The following is a 25,901-nucleotide window of genomic DNA, read 5'->3' on the forward strand; positions in this document are numbered from 1 at the left end:
AATGGAGTACCCTGTAAATGTTGCTCTATAAAGGCTTCAATTTAATTGAAAAGTATTAATTATTTAACAACATTTTATTATGTATTTAATATGAGATGTCTGAACATCAGCTGCGAGTTTATTTAGAAAATAGTGCCTAGTTGTCCGATACAAGAGAAATAAAAGAATAGCATGTTTCAAAGAAGCTCCATGAATTGTTTATCGGATGTGAATTGTGAATATCGGATGATTAAACCATTTAATAATCATAAACCGGTAAGTAAAATATATTAAAGCAAAAAGTTACATGTTCGTACACTTTATAATGCATAAGTAGGAATATAAAATGGTAAATATAAGATATGGTATACCTTATAACGTTATAGCGGTGTAGACTGTAGTCACACAGAAAAATAATATAATGATAATTTTACCTTTACTTTCAGAGTGTAGACGGTGTTTCCTCTTCCATAATAGCTATTTTTAGCCGCATAGAACAGAAGTCCACCCGCGATACCACAAACACAAGATTTCCACACATTTCTATGGGGATTTTTATTCACAAAACTGATATTGCGATACAGAAATGTAGAAATATTTGTATTTTTCAGTAATTTTTTCGACGATCGACAAATCGTCGCCATGTTTGCAAAACAGCTGTTACATTTGACAAGCATGGCTTTGACAGTTTGTATATTACCTACATTGGGAAGAACTCTTTTCCTTGTAATCGAGTTTCTTGAAAAATGATTTAAATACTCTTATTTGATTGCATTTTTGTTTGAGCTGAATATGGTCTTGTGAGATCTCTAAATAAATAAAACAAATATCTACATTGTCATTCAAATAACAATTTAAGAAGCAACTAATAATGCTCTTATTTTAGTGAAATAGGTTTTTATTATCATTTACTAGTAATAAAATTATTAAACAATTATAATCAAAAATAGTACTTATTATTTGAGGTCCACACAGCCAACTTATACTATTATTAGCTAAGACAATATTTGTAGGTTATTATAAAGAAGCACACATTTTTAAGTATTACTATATTAACAATAAATCCACCTTAAATATTTTCTTATATAATGCACTTAGTTAAATGTCTTTGGTTATATTTCATCCGTTGTTATTTCTACAGTTTGTTCACTAATTTTGTCATCAAGCCTCAATTCCGACACTTCAATAAGATCATGTTCTGCTTGCATAGGCTTTGAATGATCTCCCATCTCTTGTACAGAATGTAAAATAATTCTCTTTACAGTCTCCATGCTGTCATAAATACCATATTCTGCCTGCCATAATATAGTGGTTATTAACTGTTGAATATTACTTTTAGTTTGATTATTCGTGAACTTCCTTAACTTATTACTAACATATTCACCAAAGGCTGTATATTCATCTTTACTATTGTTTATTACTATTTGTTTTTTTGGTAGTTCTGTGCTCTTCAGAGAATAAGTTGGTATTAGGCGAGGGCTTCCAGTTTCTCGTTTTATATGCCTATATCTTTTCTTTGGTTGGGGTCCACATTCTACTGTTTCAAACATTTCATCATTGAGCCACTCCTCATCTGTATTTGCATCCTCCATTTGCTTGACCAAATTTATGGTTGCTTGAGTGTCATCATCAACTTGTTCTGTATCTGTCTCATTTAAGACATCCACCTGTGATAAATCAAATATTTAAATGTTAGTATTTAGAAATAAAATATTAATGTTGGTAATTATTGAACTGCTCCAATTCACAACATGCTCAACTTTAGGGTAAACTGAAACATGTCACTATACATGACGACCCGTATAGCCGAGTGGTTAGCGATCCTAACTACTAAGCTAGAGGTCCAACTACCTACTAAGCGAGAGTCCCGGGTTCGAATCCCTGTAGGTGCAAGCATTTATATGATGAATATTATTTCATTTATATATTTGTTTCCGAGTCATGGATGTTTAAATGTATTTATGTATGATTATTATATGAATGATGTATTATGATGTATTATATGAATTACTGTATGTTTAAGTAAGTATATTGTATTAAATATATCATTGTCTTGTAACCCATAACACAGGCTATATATGCTTAACATGGGTCAAGATAATTTGTGTAAAAGTGTGTCAATATTAATATTAACAATATATTAATTCAATAAATGCAAGCAAATGGAAGTTTGCTGCTAACTTTAGCAGCTAGCTACTACTACTTAGTAGTAGTAGCAACGAATTATAAACTGAAATGTAAACACATATCATTAAATTGATTTAAAAAGTCCAGCATCAACTAGTTGTTGTTGATAATAATTGTTGACTACCCAACACTGTTTAACCATACTTCAAGTCAGTAAAAAGTTGTGTGATAGTGATGACTGTATCTTGCGCCACAGTTGACAACTAGTTGAATGAGTTTAAATGTGGATTTCACCTATCAGTAAGCCTACTTGACTAATACCTATAATTTGAATTAGTTTAATAATTATTCGTACTTTTATAACAGGTATGCCATCTCCACCTGTGCTATCTTGATTCTTATTTACAGAAATGGAATACCGTACATTTTCACGCCTAAAGGCCCTTGAATGTCTTCTTTTACGTGGCGTTTCACCTCCAGATTGCTCATCATCCAGTCCTTGATTTGAACTTTTAGAATACTCATCCAAATTTTCATTTGTACTGAGTAATTCCCACTGTAGTGGATGTTTTCTGGTTAAATGAGATCGCAAATTCGTTGTATTGCCAAAAAATTTGTGCCGATTATCACATAGTTTACACACAACCGAAATACACCGACCATTCTGGTTAGTTATGCGCTCGAAGAAGCGCCACACAAGAGATTTCCTCATAATATTTATCGACTCGCGATTCCTGATCAAACAACTTTCGAAATTCGAATTGATTCAATACTAATTGATAGAATCCGATTATGTATCGAATCGATTTTAAGTAAATGCGAAACAAAATGGAGCCGAGTAACTAAAGTCAAAATATGGCAGTGACATAACTTAATGTATGATGTCCATAAATCCAACATGAAAATATTAACCATAGATTTTACTATCTATAGTATACACGACCTGACTCGATGATGCGTGATCAATTTTGTTTTGTGCGTTATCTATCTAAGCAGCTACTGTCAAGCGTGGCTGACTGTTTGCAACTTGTGAATCAAAATCAGTTACAGTAATAGATTCCCTTTCTATCTTGCTCATAGAGCAACCGTTATAACCGTTAAAGATGTTCTTCTCTCTCGTACGCTATGTCTGTCTATATGCTAGTTTATTTTAAATCTATGTTATTAACACGGAACAAAAAAAGCTAGTGGAGAGCAAATAATAAATATTACTTTCGCCATGGTCGGTCGGCAGGTGATCTTCTGGTATACCTAACACATAGATGGGCTGCGGCTACGGGCTTCCCGAGAGCTTGTGCAAGTGGACCTCCAGCTTCCTCACTGGGTGCAGGATACATTTCGTTGTCGACGGATATTGCTCGAACCCGAAGCCCGTGAATGACGGAGTGCCCCACGGCTGTGTGCTGTCTCCCACGCTGTTTCTTCTGCATATCAATAATATATTGGACACCTCCAACATTCATTGCTATGCAGACGACAGCACTGGTGATGCCGTATACACGGGCCATGCAGGTCTCTCTCGGGAAATCGTCGACCAGTGCCGGGAGAAACTTGTGTCTTCTATCGAGTCCTCTCTTGAGAAGGTCGCGGAATGGGGAAAATTTAACCTTGTCCAATTTAACCCCCAGAAGACTCAAGTTTGCGCGTTTACCACTAAAAAAACCCCATTTGTCGTATCACCGCTCTTCGACAACACTTCCCTCAAAGCCTCGCCTAGTATCGGAATACTGGGTCTCGAAATCTCGAGCGATTGCCGATTTCGTGGTCACCGTGGAAGGCAAAGCCAAATTGGCTTCAAAGAAACACGGCAATACTTCAAGCCGGCCCACATACTAGCGCTCTACAAAGCGCAGGTCCGGCCACACATGGAGAATTGCTGTCATCTCTGGTCTGGTGCACCCCAGTATCAGCTCGATCCATTTGACCGCGTGCAACGCAGAGCAGCTCGAATTGTCGGGGACCCAGTGCTCTGTGAACGGCTGGATCACTTGGCGTTGCGTAGAGACGTCGCTTCATTGTGTGTCTTCTACCGCATTTATCACGGGGAGTGTTCCGAAGAGCTGTTTAACTTGATTCCTGCCGCCGAATTCCACCTTCACACGACACGCAACAAGTTAGGATATCATCCTCACCATCTGGATGTGTGGCGGTCCTCCACAGTGCGGTTTTCAAGGAGCTTTCTTTCACGTACTACAAAGCTGTGGAATGAGCTTCCTTGTGCGGTGTTTCCGGGACGATACGACATGGGTACCTTCAAAAAAGCGCGTACACATTCCTTAAAGGCCGACAACGCTCCTGTGATTCCTCTGGTGTTGCAAGAGATTGTGGGCGGCGGTGATCACTTAACACCAGGTGACCCGTACGCTCGTTTGTCCTCCTATTCCATAAAAGTAAAAAAAGAAAAGATATTACTATATTATACATATATATAGAAGCGCCTCCTACTGGAGGCGACGCGATACATAGAGCGCTTAATAATTTTAGGCTATCTTTTGGTTTACGCTGATTGTTTTAGTGTGGGAATCTGAATTTAATTGTCAGTGTTGTTTTAGTAGTGGGTTTAGTACTCGTAAGGAACAATTACTACCAACTCGTCTGTATCTACCTATAAAATGGGCACTTAGTTCCTCTTGAGAATACAAGTGGAAGTAGGAATTAAGGAGCCACCAGGTGAGGGTGGAGGTTTACCTTCGAACAATACAAGAGTTTAAAAGAGAATAGCAGATCTGAATATTCTGAAGCCAGGCGGTAAAAATTCAATCCGTTACATCGAACCCGGCTTTGAATCGGCCTTCAAGGAAGTTGTAAGGAAGCTCATTCCACAGCTATGTAGTACGTGGAAGTTCCTTAAAAACCGCACTGTGGAGTAACGCCACACATCCAGATTATGGTGATGATATCCTAATTTTTAGCGTATTGTGCGAAGGTGGAATTTGGCAGCAGGAATCAAGTGAAACAGCTCTTCTGATCACTCTTCATGATAAATGCGGAAGATGACACACAATGCAGCGACGTCTCTACGCAACGCCAACTGATTAAGTCGTCTACAGAGCACTGGATCTCCCACAATTCGAGCGGCTCCGCGTTGCAAGCGGTCAAACGGATCAGGCTGATGCTGGGGCGCGCCAGACCAGAGATGACAACAATACTCCATATTATGTGGCCGGACCTGCGCTTTGTAGACCGCTTGAATGTGGGCCAGCTTGAAATATTGCCGTGCTCTATTTATAACGCCCAGCTTCTTCGGAGCCAATTTAGCTTTGCCCTGCAGACGACCGCGGAATTGGCAATCGCTCGAGATTTCGAGGCTCAGTATTCTGCGGCGAGTGGGCGAGGCTTTAAGGGAAGTTTTATCGAAGAGCTAACTTACGAAAATGGGGTTTCTTAGTGGTAGATGCGCAAACATCAGTCTTTTCGGGGTTAAATTGGATTGACCGCGACCTTCTCAAGAGAGGACTCGATAGAAGACACAAGTTTCTCCCGGCACTGGTCGATGATTTCCCGAGTGAGACTTTTAATGGCCCGTGTATATGGTATCACCAGTGCTGTCGTCTGCATAGCAATGTATGTTCGAGTTGTCCACCATAATATCATTGATATACAGAAGAAACAGTGGAGGAGGTAGCATACAGCCTTGGGGCACTCCAGTGTTCACGGGCTTCAGGTTCGAGCAATAACCGTTGACATTGACCTGCATGCTGCGCCCAGTGAGGAAGCTGGAGGTCCACTTCCTTAAACGCCCGGGAAGCTCAAATGATGGAAGTTATGAGAGAAGCGCCTTGTCCCTTACACGAACAAAGACCTTCTCTATATGCAGGCTGACTGGCAGGCCTCTTCCTTTCTTTCGATAGCCACCGCCCATCTATGTGTTAGGTATTCCAGAAGATCGCCTGCCATCTGACCATGGCGAAAATCGTACTGTCTGTCGTTTATAAACTGGTGACCTCTTAGGTATACCAAGAACTGGTGGTTACGTATGCTTTCCATGATTTTGGAGAGAAGGGAAGTAATAGCTATAGGCCTGTTGTTTGCCGGACCAGAACTGTATTGGTTTCCTTTTTTTGGATCAGATAGACAAGGGCTGACTTCCATGAGTCAGGGACTAAGCCTTTTGAATATGAGTGCCGGAATAAACGCGTTAGCACCGGCGTCAACTCAGGGGCACACATTCTAAGCACGACTGGAGAAATGCCATCCGGCCCGCTCGACTTCCTTACGTCCAATTAAATAAGAGCTCACCGGTCAGTTTTCGGAACTTCAGGCATATACTACTGCGGGATGGTGTATGATGGCGGAGTTTTTCCGTTGTCGTCAAGAGTCAGAGGAGGCGAAAAAAGAATCTCTTTTACCGTATTGGCCAGGGTGTTATTCCTCATGTGTAGCGGGGGCAGGGACGGCTGATTGAAGTTACCAACAGCTTTCGACAGCGACCAGAACTTGCATGTTCCGGTCTGAACTGAAAAGCTGCTCGCTGATTTTGACGACGTGCTTCGATTTCGCACGGGCGAACGGACTTTTTTTATGGAATAGGAGGACAAACGAGCGTACGGGTCACCTGGTGTTAAGTGATCACCGCCGCCCACATCCTCTTGCAACACCAGAGGAATCACATGAGCGTTGCCGGCCTTTAAGGAAGGTGTACGCGCTTTTTTTGAAGGTACCCATGTCGTATCGTCCCGGAAACACCGCACAAGGAAGCTCATTCCACAGCTTTGTAGTACGAGGAAGAAAGCTGAATGTGCTAGAAAACCGCAATGTGGAGGACCGCCACACATCCAGATGGTAGGGATGATATCCTAACTTGTGGCGTGTCGTGCGAAGGTGGAATTCCGCGGCAGGAATTAGGTTAAACAGCTGTGTGACCGGACCTGCGCTTTGTAGAGCGCTAGAATGTGAGCCAGCCTGAAGTATTGCCGTGCTCTATTAATGACCCCCAGCTTTTCGAAAGCCAATTTGGCTTTGCCCTCCAGATGGCCACGGAATTCAATCGCTCGAGATTTCGAGACCCAGTATTCCGATACTAGGCGAGACTTTAAGGGAAGTATTGTCGAAGAGCGGTGATACGGCAAATGGGGGATTTTTTAGTGGTAAACGCGCAATCTTGAGTCTTCTGGGGGTTAAAATGGACAAGGTTCAATTTACCCCATTCCGCGACCTTCTCAAGAGAGGACACGATAGAAGACACAAGTTTCTCCCAAGACAAGCACTGGTCAATGATTTCCCGAGAGAGACCTGCATGGCCCGTGTATACGGCGTCACCAGTGCTGTCGTCTGCATAGCAATGTATGTTGGAGGTGTCGAACATATAATTGATATGCAGAAGAAACAGCGTGGGAGATAGCACACAGCCTTGGGGCACTCCAGCGTTTTTTTTGAGAGGAGCGCCTTGTGCCATACACGATCAAAGGCCTTCGCCATATCCAGGCCAACTGCCAGGCCTTCTCCCGTGCTTTCAATAGCTGCCGCCCATCTAAGTGTTAGGTATACCAGAAGATCGCCAGTCGACCGACCATGTCGAAAGCCGTACTGCCGGTCGTTGATCAACTGGTGACCCTCAAGGTATAGCTGGCGGTTATATATGCTCTCCATGATCTTGGAGAGCATGGAGGTAATAGCAATAGGCCTGTAGTTTTCCGGATCCGAACTGTCTCCTTTTTTTTGGATCGGATGGACAAGGGCGGGCTTCCACGAGTCAGGGACTACGCCTTTTGAATAAGAGTGCCGGAATAAACGCGTTAGCACCAACTCAGGGGCACACGTTCTAAGCACGATTGGAGAAATGCCATCCGGCCCGCTCGACTTCCTGACGTCCAACGAAAACAGAGCTCGCCGAACAGTTTTCTGTCAGAACTGTACTTCAGGCATGGAGCTCTGACATCGCGGGATGGTCGGCGGTGTTTTACCGTTGTCGTCAAGAGTCGAGTTGGAGACAAAAAGAGTACACAGGAGATCGGCTTTCTCTTTTGCCGTATGGGCCAGGGTGTCATTCCTCATGTGCAAAGGCGGCATGGACGGCTGGTTGAAGTTACCAAGAGCAGCTTTCGACAACGATTAGAACTTGCGTGTTCCGGTCGGGTAACTGGAAAGCTGCTCGCCAATTTTGACGACGTGCTTCGATTTCGCACGGGCGATTTGCCGCTTAAAAAATCTGGAGGCTCGTTTATATTTCCTCTTCAGAACTTTGCAATTCGGAACCTTTAAACCCAGCACCGCAACTCAAGTTCGATACGCCTGTTTTTTGCAGTCAGGTGCTGCTTTAACTGACGCATCCAACCAGGGCTGTGATTTGCCACCGGTCGGTACTACAGAGCTTGATATACAAATATCCATGCCCTGTAGTATCACATCGGCTACTGCAACGGCGCAAGGCACTAGAAACAAACCTTACCCGAAGGGTAGGATTAAAAAAGGAACTCATCCTATGACCACCTGCTGACTTGTAGTGCCAATCGCAGCGGGTCGCTGGTGGTCTGCGACGTTGGCGTCGGATAGGTACTACACTCCTGACCAGGCAATGGTCGGACGTTCCGAGAGGGGTGTCGACAGAGACCTGGTAACTTTCGGGGTGTGTAGTTAGCAGAAGATCTAGTAAGGACGGCATGAGGCCGCATTGGCGACTCAACCAATTAAAAACCGTAAACCAATCCAAATTAATGCACAGATCATTTTGCGTAGTCTGTGCCATTCGGCATTGTGCCCGTTGAAATCACCCAAGACTACGATTTCAGCGGAGGGGATCTGTGCAAGTACGTCGTTAATTGCCGTTTGAACGCATCCCATGGGATGATCCGTTTCTGCGTTACCACTGTGGGACCTGTAGACACACGCATAGATGCGGACGCGGTCCGGAAATCTACGCGGAGCCCAAGAGTAGACAAGTCCCAACCCTCAAAATTTCTGAGACGGCGACAGCAGATATCCTCCCTAACGTACACATTCCCTGGCACGAGGCAAAAAAATATGCTCAATTTTGTACCCGGGGTACGTTTAAAATGTTTTATCGCTAGGTCGAGATATCTGCGTCTCCATAAGTAAATACAAGACTGGCTACGCCGTCTCAAGGTGGTGGTGTACGGCGTTTAAATTGGAGTGGATTCCCCTAATGTTGCAAAAGTCCACATTAAGCATGGAGCAGGGTGCCGTGTTGCCTCGTTTGTCCTCGGACATGCGTGGTTCTGTGCCCCCGCAGATTGCGATGGGCGGCAGCGAAAATTTAAACAAGTAAAAATGTTTTGTGTACAAAATACAAATGTCAGAAGTGAAAATTTTTGGATAGCTAATTTTGAAATTTCGTTTATATTAATTATCCTAATCTGTTCTCTAAGCCAATTTTTTTGTCAATTTTAGTAATTATTAGATGTACTACTTACTCGCGGCCACGCGCTAAACCTGCACGATACCACGCTAGGAGTGAAGATGTTCTTCTTACTCGCATCCGCGCGCTAAACCTACACGATACAAAGCTAGTGGCGAAGATGTTATACGTTTTCGTGGCCGCGCGGTGAACTCTCGAGAACCTCGGATACGATATCCATATTGTTGAAATCATAACTTTCCGCGGCAGCCATCTTGGATTCTAAAAATGATCCCAAATTCGTTCACTGCATCCTCGAGAACCACCGATACGATATCCATATTGTTGAAGTCATAAATTTTTATGGTGGCCATCTTGGATAAAAAAAAAACAAAATAGCGCGTAACCGAAAATCATGATGATTTGCTACATTTCTCTCATCCGTCGATAATAAAGTTTCACTGCAAAACCAAGAGAAATTCTCCGACTTTGGTAGAGCCGGTACCCTCCTGGGGTTAAATCTCTTTATGGACCGCTGTCATATTCTGGTGGGGAGGTGCGGGGTGCTCCGGTACTCGACACTAACCTATGCGAAACATAGACACACTAGGCCGCTACTTCACGCCAGTATTCTGTGCGAGTGTGGTAATTAACCCGGACGAGCCTGGCCGGATTGTGCTGACGTCAAAGACGGCAGCGTGTCTTCTAAAAAGCCTTTAGTCACCTCTTACGGCGCCCTTGGGCCTGCGACTCTCCTAGCCCCTTTAAGCCCCGGGGAAACACAAGCCCGGGAGGGCAAATTCCTCCACAATAACAGTATCACTGTCCTTAAAGAGGGAGGAATTAAGAATCTTGATCCCAATAAAATCTATGTTGGTTTATTCAGGTGAAAAGCCAATAAATTTTTAGCCCTTGAAATACAAGAGCGTTACAAATATTCTGAATTTTAGAAGGATTTAATATAATGTCTAAATTGTTTTTATTTACGAGGCGGCATACGGAAAACAGAAAAGTTCAGCCGGTAATTGATTTCACAAAGTGGCTGTGCCAGGCAAGACATTTCTTGCAAAACGCGAGGTTGTATAATGCCCGACGTCAACTTAAGACGGGTGGAATTTTTGACGTAATTTCTGCTGGTGTAAACCCGAAGAAGTCATCTGAGCACTCTCCTTGATGTATGCGATACAAGATGCAGAGAGAACCCACATCTCTAAGCAACGCCAAATAATCAAGCTGATGGGAGATAGCTTCATCGGTCTAATGCGGTGAAGAAGGAAGAAGCTACGTACTAGGTTATAGATTCTTATCAGCTGGTGCTCCTCTAGCAGCGAGCTGGTGACTGATAATTAGCTCCATAAATTTTGATAAAACTGAAATATGGCTATAGACTATGAATTCTATTGGGCCGCTCTATTAATGATTGCTATTACAAATTACGTGCCGCAGAGATTTTAATCAATATGAGGTTACTTACTTTATTGAAAATCGCGCGTAGCAGGTCATATTTCACATTTTAACGTGATTAAGCCCGGTGGAGAAACTTGACTGCTAGTATTAACCCGATTCCTCCAAACTTGCTGTGAATTTTGAACTTATACTTTTTAAGGTGATTCAGGGAAAAATTATCAGAGTGAATTTTTACGATGTTCAAACACCGTCACGCAAATTCGACACCGTGACGTTAGCTAGTCAGCTAAATAATTTGTATCATACTTCAGCTAAGTTACAAGAGGCTGGCTAGTCTACTGTCTAATGTCTACTGAACCACAATCAATGGACGAGATTAAATTTCCACGATTAAATCAAATTTCAATATAATATTATTTCAATTTATGTACAAGTTTCATAAATGGAAGTGCTTGGGCACGGGGAAGGGCGCTGGTGTGGGACGCTACTTGCGTCGACACTCTGGCTCCTTCTCATGTCCAAGTTACGTCAGTTGGTGCTGGGGCTGCTGCTTCGACTGCCGAAGACATCAAGCGTCGCAAATATGTTGGTCTCAGTGAGTCATACATCTTTGTGCCGTTTGGTGTCGAGACACTTGGCCCGTGGGGCCCAGAGGCGCGGAGAATGTTCAAAATACTAACTTCGCGCCTCAATAAGGCTACTGGAAACCCAAGCGCTGGCAGCTATTTCGGTCAACGGATCAGCCTTGCTATCCAACGGGGTAATTAATGCTGCCAGTATTCTTGGTACGCTTCCACGTAATGATAGTTTTAATTTTATGTAGTCGTAGTATTGTAAATATAGTTATAAGATTTGTTTTGATTAAATAAATTAAGTTTCATAATAAAAAAATTAATGCTCTCTAATTGTATAAAATAATTTAATGATATCTAATAACACGTAAATTTAATTAAATTATGCGATATAATAATATCTTCATTTGTATTGAATACCTTATTTATTACATTATTGTTTTTTCTACAAATGTACAATAGCAAGAGGAATAAATATATTTATTTATTTATTAATATCTATTGAATTACGCCAAAGAAGAATAACTTCTTGTGTGTTAACGCACAGTACGTAAACACACACTTTTTTGGCGTACAATTTTACTTGGATAAAATAACGAGCAATACAAAGCTTGTTGCAGCTTATTTTTTTATTTGGCTATGGAGTATAAAATAAAACATCACATTTCGTTTAAGAATCATTTTTATTTCTCGGTATAAGAGGCTGTAAAAAGTTATTGTCTACATGTTTCTATCAATCTTTTAATTAACGTAAGAATTATTATTATTATATTTAAAACCTTTCAACAGTTCATTCAATTTGAGGATCATATTAAAAAAATATTAAATTTAAAAATAAAATGCTTGTCGAACTTTAAGTTAATACATAGCTGATAACCTTAAATCGCCAAACAGACGGAATGCGCCCTTGTATTTTGCACTTCATGCCGTATGTTGTGTGTGTGTAAAGTGTGAAAAGCAGAAGTAGAAAGGCCATTCCGCTTTGAATTGTTATAATATTTGAGTGAATATGTGTTGCGGATACTATAGGAATGAGCGACATTAATGAAATTATGTAATAAATACCTAATAAAAAAATAACAATCATAATTTTATTAGTCTATTAAAAAGTTTTAAGGTTAGTGCTAAACAGGTCACAAAAAGCAGCTGTAAGTCACTCTAAGTGCTTATGTGTAATGTGTAGTTATATAATGTTATAAATAATTATATTTCAATATATATGTTGTTAGTATCGATGTTTTCCACTTAAACATACGCCAGTATCGATAAATATCGCTCATCTGTGGATTTCTATTACTTCCAAAATTACAGAGTAAAATTTAGTTAGGTACATAATATCACCAGTTATTATTGACACAAATCATGGCGAATACTTCAAGGCTTACTTAAGTTTTTTGAGCTTACATTTATAATTGAATTTATATAATATATCCATGATCCTCATTCAAACAAACATTCAAAATTAAATTTCATTTCAACCACGAATACCGTTACCGTAAAAATGCATAGGTATCGTAATTATATAAGTAATACTGTTTGACCCAGTTCCCCATTGGATCCCTAACTTTAGGTGGGAATGAAGCCATTCATTGGTGGGAAGATTAAGGTGCTTTCCATTGAACTGATGAATATCCAGAAATCAATCCACAAAGTAATTCATTCTATAAAATATATGCTTTATAGTATAGAGAGGCGCCCCCTACAGTAAATGGGTTGAATTGTGGTCATTACTTATTCAGCTGTCGGATTGAGTAGACGTCAATTTTTATATTTTGTTAGTTCTTATCTACTTTCTTTAACTGTTGTGGACTGATGCGGCAATGTATTTAAAGAAATATGTGTGTTTAAACATTCTTTTACTAAATCTGAGAGTAAATAATCATTTAAAAAATACAACTTTTAAGGGATATTATGGCACATCTTTAGGTAATATTAATTGGAATTATATAACTGAATACTCAAGATTTGATCGACTATTTGCAAAATCGACTGAAACATTTCTTGGTATTTATTATACGATTAAATCGACATAGAATTTTTTACACAGTAGATAGACTATTTTACATAATTTTTAATTGACAATAGTATTGTACGCACTATTTGTTGAAAAGTACTTGAACAGCTTCTAGTTCTTAAAATTTTTGTAACATTGTTGCCGGCAATGTCTGTTCTAAAGGAAACATAGAACCATATTATGAGGGGCGAAGCATAATTTATTCGATACAAAATTATTAATCTATAGAAACTTATAGGAGAACAAATTTTCACCAATACTGTTCGAGGCGAGTGAAATAATGAATATTTACAACAGAATTTCAGAATGAGTCATTACTGTGATGATAAACATGCTAAATGCTAATGTAGTACATTTTTTTTTAATTTACATAACAGACATAAATAATAGACGTACATTTATAAGCTTGTATATTCATAAACCTTTTCAATATTCATTACTAGCGGACAATATTAATAGCGGTGTCTCAAACCATGAAATACAAACTTTTCATTGCTTGGATAGTTAGGTAGGTATAAACATTTGTGCGTATTAATGTACCGATGAAATTTAAATATTTTGAAAATCGCATTAAATTCTACTTTTATATTTGCTTTATATTGATAATTCTATACTGAAAACAGTTATTTGACCCACGGTTTCTCGGTTTGTTGGCTTCATTTAAAAGTCCGCTGTTATTATTTATAAATAATCGATGAAATTAATGAATAGGTTATATCGAGAATGTCATTCATACATTTGTTCATACAATACATGTCCAATCAAATCATATACATAACATATTAACAGAACGGCTATAAATATAATACACAAAGTTGGCTTTCTAATATTACAAGCGTATCTCATCCTAATATCTACATCGGATGTAACTAAAGGGACAAGTGAATTAAAAACATCAACTAAAACGTTAACAAAATACGAAATTTCTCTATGGAAAATAAATAATTTACAAATTAGATACAAGTTATAAACTACTAGTCACTTCATTAAAGTATATCACTAAATGATTCCTGCCGATCGAAGCAAACGATTCTGTGTTTCAATTTGCAATACTTAGGTACTCTTTGTTCGATTATTCGTTATTTCGAGACACAACATCGCTTTCTTCGAAGAACACAACTTAATATAAACAGAAGCGAGTCGTCGCCGCACGTACACTATGATAGCCTATTCCAAATCCGACGGTTCACGGTACCTACATTACTCAGTCATTTATATTCAGTCAATTTCTTAAGAAATTACACCTCAACACTCCCGTCTAAGTACAATTTTAACCTCGGAACTGCGTTCGCAACAAACAAGGCTACATTTCTAACGTGTCTTTTGAAATATTCGAGAATTCATAACTATTTGAAATTTGAATCGTTCCTTGTACCGCATAACGTCTACAAACAAATCACTTAAGGCTCCTGGTGTCGTGAAATGATCATCTTTGAGGGTCTAATGCTCTGCAATGAGTTCAGAATATGTAATCTGAATCCGAACGTTTGAAAATTTTGTAAATCGTAAAATACGATATAATAAAAACTATTGAAATGATCTTCCACTTTTAATTTTGCTACTGCTTCTAAACTACCAGTGATATTTTTATCGCTCTAACAAGCGAAAATAGCTATTTCATTTCTCTAAAAAGCGAACGTTTTGAAAGTTAAAAAAAAACATATAACTTCGACTTAAGGGACTTTTAACTATATTCACTACAAACGGCCATCCGCGGGTCCATGTGCGGGCGACGGGAGGAAGTGTGCCGCTGACTTTCACACGAATTATAGTTGTTTGTTAGCTCCGCCCAAACGCTGAGGGTTGTTGGCGTGATCTTGAGCCTTAAGCTTGATTAAATAGAGGTTAACTAGGAAATGATTTCGGATGACAAAAAAGTAGGTAAACTGACCGTTGCAAGACATAGTCGATGTTAAAATTGACGGGCAACGGTTGTGGCATTTAAGGCCGAAATCTTGATAGGTTTGATTTGTGTCTTCATATAAATTCAATTTAATATTGAATTTAAATTCATAGTTAGACTGATTCATAATGTTGTCAGTTATGTTTAGGTACCTACCTACTTAAATATTTTGTGTGTAATAATTTAAAAAGTTTTTCTTATCTGCCTCTGAATGCATATTTTTTTTAAAACGTGTTTCAAGACGCATAGACAAGTTTTTATTTTCAATCTGTTTTGACGGACTAATACGCTCAAAACATTATTCAATTTAATCGTTTGTTGCGAACTCAGCTCACCCTTCCTAACACGGTTCCACATTACAAAACATTAATCTCGACTCGATAAACATTCGATTAATCATAATACGATAATCTAAGTTAATTTCATGATAACTCACATGAATGGAATCCAATACAACTATATTAAAGCAAACTAGGAATACGATTGAGATAGATAACTTCATACTTTGGTAGCATAATATCAAACGTTGTTAAATGCAACAATTTGCTTCTAGATGAGTATTCTGATGTATCATAGAGTAATAGACTAGATGAAGTGTGGAGAGACAGATTTAGTTTAAACATTTTAAATTAAGATATTACCATCTCTCTGTTCTCTAAATCATGGTCAAACGTCAATTATGTTTTTCCTTTTGCCAAAACTATTTTTATGTTTTATCTAAATACAATATTGATAAAATATATGATTGATTTATAATTAAAAAATTTAAAACCCATTATTTACTGGCGATATTCAATGGCCTTTCCTTGGGAAGGGCGTTGAATAGGAATGATAAGAGATTCTTGCGCGTAACTGTGGAACTGTGCTAGTGTGCTAGCGCCACGGCGGCTCCGACCACGACAAGAGACCGACTCACGGGTGACCTGCCGCCTCCATCGCGGTCGACGAACGAAAAAACTCCCCGTCTGTCGTCGACATGGTCGACATTGTCGACTCGTCCCACGACTCTGTCGTAGTCGTACTGTTCTCATGTTTTCTCCGCGCTTTCGGATGTCGTTGTTTCTTCTTTTGGTCGTTCGCTTTCTTGTGCTTCCGTTTCCTCATGTTTTGCTTCTGTACTCGTTTCTGGCAGTTTCTGTGGAAGGGCGGAGGTCGTTTTAGCTTGCCTCTGTGACGACGGGGAGGGCATTGCGTTTGTCTCGGGCCATCCCACCGTCTGGTCAGAGTGAGTGCATACCCAGAGAGATTCCCTAGAGGTCTATTGACTGGTATCTGGGTTCGTCGCGCCTTCCCGCGGTTGTCTAATGCCAGGAATGTTTTTTTTCCTACTCGTATTCTCGAGTATGTGTTGTAGTTGTTCTCTTCTATGTGTTCTTCAAAGACGCAGTCGTCCGTGAGATCCTTCTGAAACAAAATATCAATATTAGACTTTATTTTATTATTATTTTTAAGGAATGAAGTACCTTTAATTTTGAAAACATTATGAATATACGAGAACCGGGGAGCAAAAATTATTTTGTTTTTTTGTGATTAATTGCGGGTACTTCAAAAGAAGGCGTACTTTTTTGAAGTACCTTTAAAATGTCGTCTTGGAAACAGCAAATAAAATATTAGTATTTCGTAAAAGTTATATTTTTATTTTGGGGGACTGTGAGTCCCCCTGAATAAAAACGAGATGGAAAGGTCTTGAAACGTCAGGTTGGCTAAAATAAAAATGTAACTTTTACGCAAAAATCGAATGCAAAAACAGTTACAATTACACGCGTTTTAATCCTTTAAAAGTGTTTTATTTAAATGTGTAACACTCGCGTTAATTAAAGAAAATACTATCAAATAAAATATTGTATAGAAATTTTGTGTAAAATACAACTGAAACTTTATATAGATGCTACTACTTCATAATGGAATATTATTTTTCATATTTACTTCCACAGCAAGACCATTTACGTTACAGCACAATAGTTTTAAATTCAATTGATCATTGGTAACCAATTTAGAGTACAAAATTATGCGAAGTTAACGAGAGAAATGTTCGGAGTGTATGATAGTGGATCGCGGGCGACAGATCGAATACAATCAAATTGGAGCACATGTTAACGATGCCAATTATGTTACCATTTAGCACATTAGGCTGAGTTCACACTATGCGACTTGTTCTGTCGTTGACTAATGTTAATTATTACCTATAACGTTATAAAAAAAACAAAGAACAGTGTAAGTAAATCTTATTGAATTTATTTCCATATATTAATGTTTTCAAACGAATACTACAAGGGTTTTTTAAGGGTTTTTTCTTAAAGATTAAGTAGAGACTAAGTTCAGCTTCAGCATGAAAACCAAAAGGGACCCTCCCTTTTGGTTGGTATTCTGGTATGAATATATTAGAATAAAAAAAAATTGTGTCACAAACATAATATTTTTATTTCAGTGAACCACGATCATAAATTCTCTTTTTTTACGTTGATATCAATACATTTCCTTGTGAACTGTTCAGAGAAAAAAATCCCTATATTCAAATTTATAAGTACCTAGGTAGCTAAAGGTTTAATGAGAAAAGTATAGCTAAAAATTTTATAAATTTACTTACAGGGCCTGTTATATTTGCGCCTTGTGGAAATTAAATATATTAAAGTTAAATAGATTTAAATAGATCGACTTGTTTTTGGACATATATATCGTCCGGCATATGTTGACACGCCCTAAGGTTAGATTTGCGAGTTGAGAAAGCAAGGCTATTAGTGTAAATAGATCAAAGAGTCACTATTCTCTGCACTCTAAACTTAGTTTAAACCAATGACAAGCCGATGAAATAAACCTTATTAAACTATGTGACATTTACTGCCCCAGGCTATGTTAGATAAAATTAGCAATGCGTTGTCTACTTTCGAATTCATATGTACGTTCATTAGACACGCCTATGTTGAAGGACAAACCTACACACACCTGCGAAGAAATCAAAGGTTGTATGAAGTAGTTAAATCAATTCACACAGGACTAGCGTCGTCTGTGGTGATGAGTATAAAATAGGGCAAAAGGCGTAAAAGGCGCAAAAGGTGCGGGATGAAACTAGAACTGTAAAATACCTAATAATAATTAAAAAAAGCTTCGATTGATGTCGTATCTAGAAAAAAATCCGAAGAAATGGAACTAATAGTAGAAATGGGGTCTTTTGAAACTTAGACTTAGAAATACAAGCGTAAAGGCAAACAAAGCAAGAGAGAGAAAGAAATCAAAGTCTAAAACTAAAAATTTATTTTTCCACAATCAAAAATATTTTTATTGCAAGTCACGTTACAAAAGCGAGGTTATTACATTCAGACGCTCTCCGTTCTTTTTCATTCACCTTCAGTGAACCGTTTTATTCCATTTCTGTATCGTCCATTACCTATTTTCGTTTTCGTTCGTTATATTATGTGGACCTAGTATTATATATACAATTGGATGTAGTTCCTGAAAAACGTTCCAAGCTACAAACATCACATTTCAAGAATTTTGTGTTTAAAGTTTAATAAACATTAGTGTATTCCATACAAGTGAGTTGGGCTATTAAGTCATGATGTCATTTAAATAATGACAGTAGGGCTGCCATTTTTTGTCAGCCTGCTAATATGAATCACGTGACCAATTTTGTGTTCTTAAATCGTAACTCAATTTTGACATGATTGTGGTTTGGAACGTTTTTCTGGACTTACGTCCAATTGACGAACAGAATCCCGTTACTGATTTACTTAAACTCTGAGTTAAGAGATTTCAAGAATTTTAACGGCGCTAATCAACTTATCTTGTCTTGAACCTCTAGCTCGTCTTGTTATCATAAAGAACCGGCCACGCATCAAACATAATGTAAACGCAGATATATGCATTTCCATAAGTCGCCGTACGTTTCTGCAAAACTCCACAATCAGTTATAAAGCACGGGTGACCCAAAGAACCTCGCAAGACAGGTAAAGTATGCAGATATGACGTTTAGCAAAACTGACTGTTAATTTAAGCAGCGGGGAACCACCGCGGGTGGTCGTACCGTCCGATATGATAAATACTTGTCTGAGCTATTTGTGCTAAACTTTACTTACCACTTGCTTATGACATTAGCCTTTCTTTAGCGTAACGTAAGCCTTACAACATATACAACGTTTGTACATTTACTTTGAACATATTTAGGTATAAAAATATTAAATCGAAAGATTTTTTTTTGTCAATATTCGCCAATATCTACTTTGATAATATACCTGCAAAATATACTTATTCTATATAATTGTTATAGTCTTCAAAATCCCGACTGTTGAATTGGATTCTAATTTGTTATTTTGATGTTTTTTTTTTAAATATTAAAAAAGTAAAGTACGTAAATTGATTTCACTTTGGCTTTCATTTAGTATGTCTAATAACGTTGCTTATGGAACCAATATTAGTCTGTTAAATTCACAGATTTAAGATCTCACTAAGTAAACTTAATATCATTGAATATTTATTCAAATCAAAACATTCAATAATAAATCATTAATTAGTTAACACTTTTTTTGGTAATTTTGTTAGTAAATATATTACATCTTAGTAAGTCCTTATAAGTATTCAGAAAATAGTGTTTTTTGTTGTGAGTAGGGTTTGGGCGGGAAAGACTAATCGTACTTATACAGAGGTATTTTTATACGCTTTATATTAGCTTCACCTGTATGTTTGTATGTTTGTAACCGACTTCTTTGGGCGCGATTTTTACCCACTTTAAACGGCTAGATTTCGTTCAAACTTTGTAGATTTGTCGAGGACCGATGACATTACACTAATTTGACTAAAAAATGAAAAATAAATAGAGTAGAAGAATTATTATTTTAATAATATCTTCAAAAGCACCCCACGCTTTTTTTACAATATAATTTATTTTTTTTACACTATTTTCAATTTAAATTTATTTTCTATTTTTAGGTTGAATTTTATATAAAGCGTGCTTTTTAGTTTAAATTAACAATTATTTATTAAAACTTATGCAAACACGCTGCGATGTTGATTACTTGAAATTTATTTTTCATTCAAGTGTGTTGAAAAACGTCGCATGAAACGTGTGTGATGACATTCTTATTTTTTTTTTAAGTTTCATAATGTACTATTATTTAATGGGAGGATAAACCACCGTAAGGGTCACATCAGGAGCTTTGCCCAAAGCTTATTTCGTAGCCTGGAAATATCACGCAATGATGGTTTTAAATCATATCATTGGGGTGAATACATTAAATATAATCGCAAGTAGCTTGAAAGTCAACAAATTAAATGGTAGATATTACTTTGTCTCATTGTATTTTTTGCAAGATTATCCTGTTAATAAAGTGATTTTTCATTCTGGTTAAAAAAATGGTCAAAGCATTTCTCATAAAATCGAACGATCCAAATAGTTTATCTTATCACTTACTTTTATACCTCATTTTGTATAATAGCTTCGAGGACTTAAAGAAATTAGTATAAGTTGAGCGGTGTGAATAGAGATTACCTAATTAGATATCGATAGTCGATAAAATATTTTAATTAATGTAGAACAGTACCTACATTTAAATTCTTTGTAATTAATTTCGTATAGGAGAGAGCTATTTCAATACATTTGATTGAATTTATCGTTATTGTGAATTAAAGTAAAGAAATTTGTATTATCTTATAATGTTTTTGGTCCGAATTTGGGCGTAAAAGACTTATCGTAATTATACCGAGGTATTTTCAAACTTTTGCTAACACGCTAATTAATCTCCAATCTCCAAATTAACTATGAGAAAATAGGTGGTAGGGAGATCGTCAGATTTAGAGTTTATCATCATTATAAAAGTATATAACATGCTGTAAGAACTTCCACACAGCTCTCGCGGTACAATCGCTTACATAACTCACATTCTCACATTCCCGAAGTAACAAACATTTCCAGACATATTCTAATAGAAATGCGATTCACGTTTGAATTTATTTTCTAAAAGATAAATCAAGTGAACCCCGGGGTCAAACTATTCGTGAATCGACGATAAACGATATCGATAAACGAACAAGTGGGCAACACTAGCCATTTGATAACGATCTTTATGTTTGGAACAATCGATGGACTGCAAACTGCATAGAGTCACAGAGCACTTTGTGTAGAAGGACAGCGTTGTCAACTGTCAGGCGATCGTAAAGTTAATAGAGGTCTTGATGACATTTTTCTAAATTGGATCTCAAAAGTTTAAATTGGACTCTATTTCTAAGCCTGTGATGATTAATGAAAAGATACTAAGGCAGTAAGGCCCTTGGCTATAGCCTGTTCGTAAGAACGAATAAAATATACAATGAAAAGACATGCAATTGAAGCACTATCTCTGAATACGAAACCCTTAGCATACTTATTAAAGTGCTGACTGGGTAATGTCACCTAAACATGCATCTCAATGTGGTTGGAAGCAAAGTAGATTTTTTTTTTAATTTTGCTTGAGGTTCATCCAAATCTTACGTGTAGGTATGAGTCCGACTCGTGATCGGCTATTATTTTATTATCAAAATATTCTAGTCAGTATTTTAGCATGTCTTACGACTTACTTATTTTCAAAATATTCGTAAATTTACATTTACTGTTATGAAAGCTTGAAAAATTATATTTAGCGAGATATGGAAAATTTTAAATTATCTACAATCAATAGGAATCTAAATAAGACGGTAGCATAAATATTATAAGTGCTACATACATTACATTGCTACATACGTTTGCAAGCTGATATTGAGGTAAGTACTTGTGCAGCAATGGTGTTCAAGATGAGGGCAATACAAATTTATGTATCTCCTAGTAAAACGATCGCCAATTATTTTAATTTAAATATTTAGGTTTGTGGCTCAATTAATGAAAGACTTAGAGATGAAATGTAACATTTTTGATTGGATACAGTGCTAATTGTGAAATAATATCTGCAGTTATATAGTTAGTAACTGTTATTTACGAGTTATTTCATGTCCGCCAGCTGGTGGTCTGTGAGGCGACATGTTTGACGAGGCTATGTCAGTTCTAGTACCTACCATCTTAGATTTTTATGGTTATTATATTTCAATTTACAAATAATCTTTATGATTATTGTAGCCCAATAAATATTAATATTTTATTAAAGCATCGTAAAGTAACGGTTTTTAAATTGGCAGCGATTTTTTGTATATTTTAGCTAATTGACGAACTGAGTGCCATATTAAGATGAAAAAAGGTGGAAAAACGTGGCTTTACGAGGCTTTTAGGAATCTTTCATCGTTATATAACGTGAATTATATTAAGAGTCAATACAATATTATTTAAGAATAAAATAGGATTGTGTGGTTTTATGAAAGCAGAGTAAAAGTGAATTTTTTTTTCACATTATAGACGTCTAATTAAATTTTTTTGGAATAATATTCCATTAAGGGTATAAAAATCGGTATAGTAATCTTAATTTTATACTTGGAAAATTGAAATGATAATGGGAAATAATAAAAGTAGACTAAGTCTCCAACTAAATGAGTAATAGTTAATACACTACACGGTCAGCTGCTGCGAACTATAGGCGCCGCCCAACCGTCACGCGACATGCAACACAAAGACGAAAATGTTTGAGACTATGTAATAAAAGTTTCACTGTAATAATATAAATAATAGAAAGAATTATAATAAAATAAGAAAGATGGAAATTAATTTAGACTTTAAATCAGTTGAAATTTAAAAAAAAAGGTTTACAATTGAGGAAATATGTGACTTTCATTGCTTTCTTAAGTAAGTAGTACATACACAAATTATCCATTAATGAATTTAAAGAAGAAGAAAGAAGGCAAAGTAAGAAAGAAAATTAGACGCCTTTTTTATTATAAATCATCCACTTACAAACAATTAACATCCTATTTTTATTTAAATAATCAATTTAAGAAATAATTAAATCTAAATATTTCTTACATCCCTTTGACGTAACTATATTGAATTTAACGTGATCATCATTTTCAAATTCAAATTAAAATATGTTCAAAATGGCATTTTAAATCACTCATTCAGCGCCAAAAACTACCACCACCCAATTGTAAATTAACACCTAAAAACGCAAAAAATGCAGTGGAGTTATTTTTTAAAGTAAAATTAAAAAAAGACTAAATTAAATATAAAATGTTATGCAAAGTCTGTGCAAACGAACATAAACAAAAGGCTGTATATATAAATCAAAGAAAAAGGACATCTGTTTGATGAGAAAACCCATAAATCTAGTTCCCCGTTAATAACGACCACAAAACCTCAACTGTTTCGGCATTCCCGATCAGATCAAAGCATCTCTAACGGTATAAATTGACACTAGATTCGCAGACGGGTCAGATATTCGGGAACCGTCTGATTGACAAGACCAATACCTAGAAATTAACCCATCGATCTTAGCCACCGACGTTCTCGGAACAGATGACAATCGGCCCCATTGACCACACTTGCTGGGAGGGTTACGGCGCCATGTTCATTTTTTCTTTTGAACTTTTTTCGAAACACTGCGTTAATATACAAAGAAAGGCAAAAAACTGTCTGGTATGTAGATGTCCCTATCAAATTCTACAAATAATCTATTTTATAACGAGAATAATAAATCTGTACTGTTCTCTCTTGTACCTACATGCTAAATGAAGTAAAGCGAGAAAACATGACAAGTCTAAACTTTAAATAAAATAGTTATAGTTTTCCATTTAGAACATCTGCAGATGAACAATAATTAATCTATGGCATGTACACATTTACATCAGAGAACAGAAAAGTAAACTTTTCTGAGATGTGACGTTTCTTCAAGCTGTCACTCAAATGTCATAACCTAAAAAAGAAACGGCCGATTTTTGCCGCAAAAAACGTATATTACGAAAGTCTCAAGGGTTTCAAAATTAATAGGGTATTTTCTATTGTCCAAAAACTATGAAATTTGTCAAGTAATACCGTCTAACGGCCTTACAAATAAAATTGGCATAAAGTTATAACTAAGCATAAACCAAACCATAAACATATAAATAATATGTAAAATGTTTACAAATAGACATTTTTAATTACGAATGGTTTGTTCGGACGTGTAACGTTTTCCGCATTTATTTGCAAGGCAGCTTGTCATTCAGAAAACTTCAGAATTATCATTGTATTGACAGTGTTGTCAATGATATTGTAAACATTTTGCATTTTCTTTCTTTATCATCAGTTATAACTTCATACCAAGTTTATTTGTAAGGCCGTTATAGTAGAAGTATAGGGAAAGATCTGAAAACCATTAATTTGAATAATAAACAAAATTGTACAGAACCGTCGGTGGCGTCCGTTTATTAAGTTGTGTAGTGGTGTCATATTTGGTGTACTTTTATGTTTATGTAACACAATTGATAGTGGATTACGAATTATCTACGCCTTACGGGTCTAAATATCTACCACTGGCTCAAAGGAGATGTTAAGCTTGTGCAGGCTAAATTGTGACAATGCAATTGATATTTAACAATAAAAGTAAATGTAAACGATAATATATTGCACTAAACCGCTATTAACGAGAGCGTCCTAATTTACGGGCGTCTCTAGTTATTCATTCGGTACTAAATATGTCACTTACGCATCTAGTTGAGACAGATTTACGCACCAATGTCGCTGGCATAAAAATATTTCATCCCCGTAAATACTTTAATAAGACGTTTACATTGTAAATACTTTAAACATTGCTACTATTATCGTTGTGTTGTGCATTTATAAATATTTAACGATCTGTTTTGTTACAATAAAACGATAGTTACGGATGGGAGAATGAGATTTGTAAATTTAGTTGTTTTTCTAGAAGAGACGACAAACGAACGTACGGGTCATCTGATGTTGCTTTTGATGATGATGCTTTTACAACAAGATCCCAGAAAATGTTCAAAATAAAAGTATAACGATATTCAAAAGAATTGTTAAAAAACGTTTGTGTTGTAATGGTTACTAGAGCATAAATCACTTACTTAATGAACACACAGATTGGGAATGAAGCGACCGCCCTCGGGCTATTAAATAATAAGTTTAATTGATATTACTTCGAAACCATATTTTTTTATGAAATAAAAACCCTCTGAGTTTGTTGCGCCCATTCTTCTAAATCTTAGGCATTCTTTTGGAATGGCTAAGAGTTTTAGAGCTAATTTTGACTTTTGAGAGTGATTTTATATCCTATTTTGAATAAAAATTTAAATTTCAGTGTTCACCGCCGCCCACATTCGCCTGCAACACCAGAGGAATCACAAGAGCGTTGCCAGCCATATTACATTACGTATTAGCAATCTAGGAATTAGGAACAGATTCAAATGTTGTAGATAATGTTATTATAAGTTATCCTGATTATAAATAGAGACATCAAATTTGTTTTTTTTTATTTGTACGAAGTATTTTATTAGACTGTCCATCAATACGTCACTGGCTGCGAGGCAAACCGCCAGATATAACAAATTAAGCTATTAAATCTGAAATACGATACCACTTAGTAATTACATAATACCTAACATCAACCTAGCTCAAAACCATAATAACAATAATTTGCTAAGCCAATAATGTGATGCTGATTTTAATGATAGCCTTGTTTTTTATACGTCTCGACTTTGGGACTCAAAATGTGAATTATT

At 36.9% G+C, this 25,901-nt stretch overlaps 3 protein-coding genes across 9 annotated transcripts in view; all 3 read right to left on the reverse strand.

The window, feature by feature from the left end:
* Positions 1–713, reverse strand: part of LOC126975620 (calcium uptake protein 3, mitochondrial) — a 105,463-nt gene extending 104,750 nt beyond the window's left edge. The window contains exon 1 of one of the 3 annotated variants that reach the window (XM_050823608.1): positions 414–713. In XM_050823608.1, coding sequence (XP_050679565.1) covers positions 414–656 — 243 coding nt within the window. In that variant the 5' untranslated portion in view covers positions 657–713. The remainder of the gene's footprint in view (positions 1–413) is intronic. The other 2 variants (XM_050823609.1, XM_050823607.1) reach the window with 2 other exon arrangements.
* Positions 714–1,011: 298 nt separating this feature from the next.
* LOC126975632 (uncharacterized) lies at positions 1,012–2,936 on the reverse strand. 2 transcript variants are annotated; one of them, XM_050823635.1, is made up of 2 exons: positions 2,462–2,936; positions 1,012–1,646 (listed from the first exon to the last, which is right to left on the reverse strand). In XM_050823635.1, exons 1-2 carry the CDS (start codon positions 2,816–2,818, stop codon positions 1,092–1,094), a joined length of 912 nt encoding a protein of 303 aa, XP_050679592.1. In that variant the 5' UTR covers positions 2,819–2,936; the 3' UTR covers positions 1,012–1,091. The 2 variants fall into 2 exon arrangements, with proteins under 2 accessions (XP_050679592.1, XP_050679593.1); XM_050823636.1 differs by having other exon boundaries at positions 2,531–2,931.
* Positions 2,937–12,043: 9,107 nt separating this feature from the next.
* The window catches only part of LOC126975633 (fibroblast growth factor 22), a 253,345-nt gene continuing 239,487 nt past the window's right edge, over positions 12,044–25,901 (reverse strand). For 3 of the 4 annotated variants that reach the window (XM_050823638.1, XM_050823637.1, XM_050823640.1), the window contains exon 5: positions 12,044–16,700. In XM_050823638.1, coding sequence (XP_050679595.1) covers positions 16,209–16,700 — 492 coding nt within the window. In that variant the 3' untranslated portion in view covers positions 12,044–16,208. The remainder of the gene's footprint in view (positions 16,701–25,901) is intronic. The other variant, XR_007731763.1, reaches the window with a different exon arrangement.

This window comes from Leptidea sinapis, chromosome 36, assembly GCF_905404315.1.
Source record: "Leptidea sinapis chromosome 36, ilLepSina1.1, whole genome shotgun sequence".
NCBI classification, from domain to species: domain Eukaryota; kingdom Metazoa; phylum Arthropoda; class Insecta; order Lepidoptera; family Pieridae; genus Leptidea; species Leptidea sinapis.

Bases quoted from the DNA above. Each gene is read 5' to 3' on its own strand.
- LOC126975632 (XM_050823635.1), bottom strand. From the start codon at position 2,818: ATGAGGAAATCTCTTGTGTGGCGCTTCTTCGAGCGCATAACTAACCAG. The intron at 1,647-2,461 runs GTACGAATAATT...GATTTATCACAG, and splicing joins ATGGCATACCTGTTATAAAA to GTGGATGTCTTAAATGAGAC.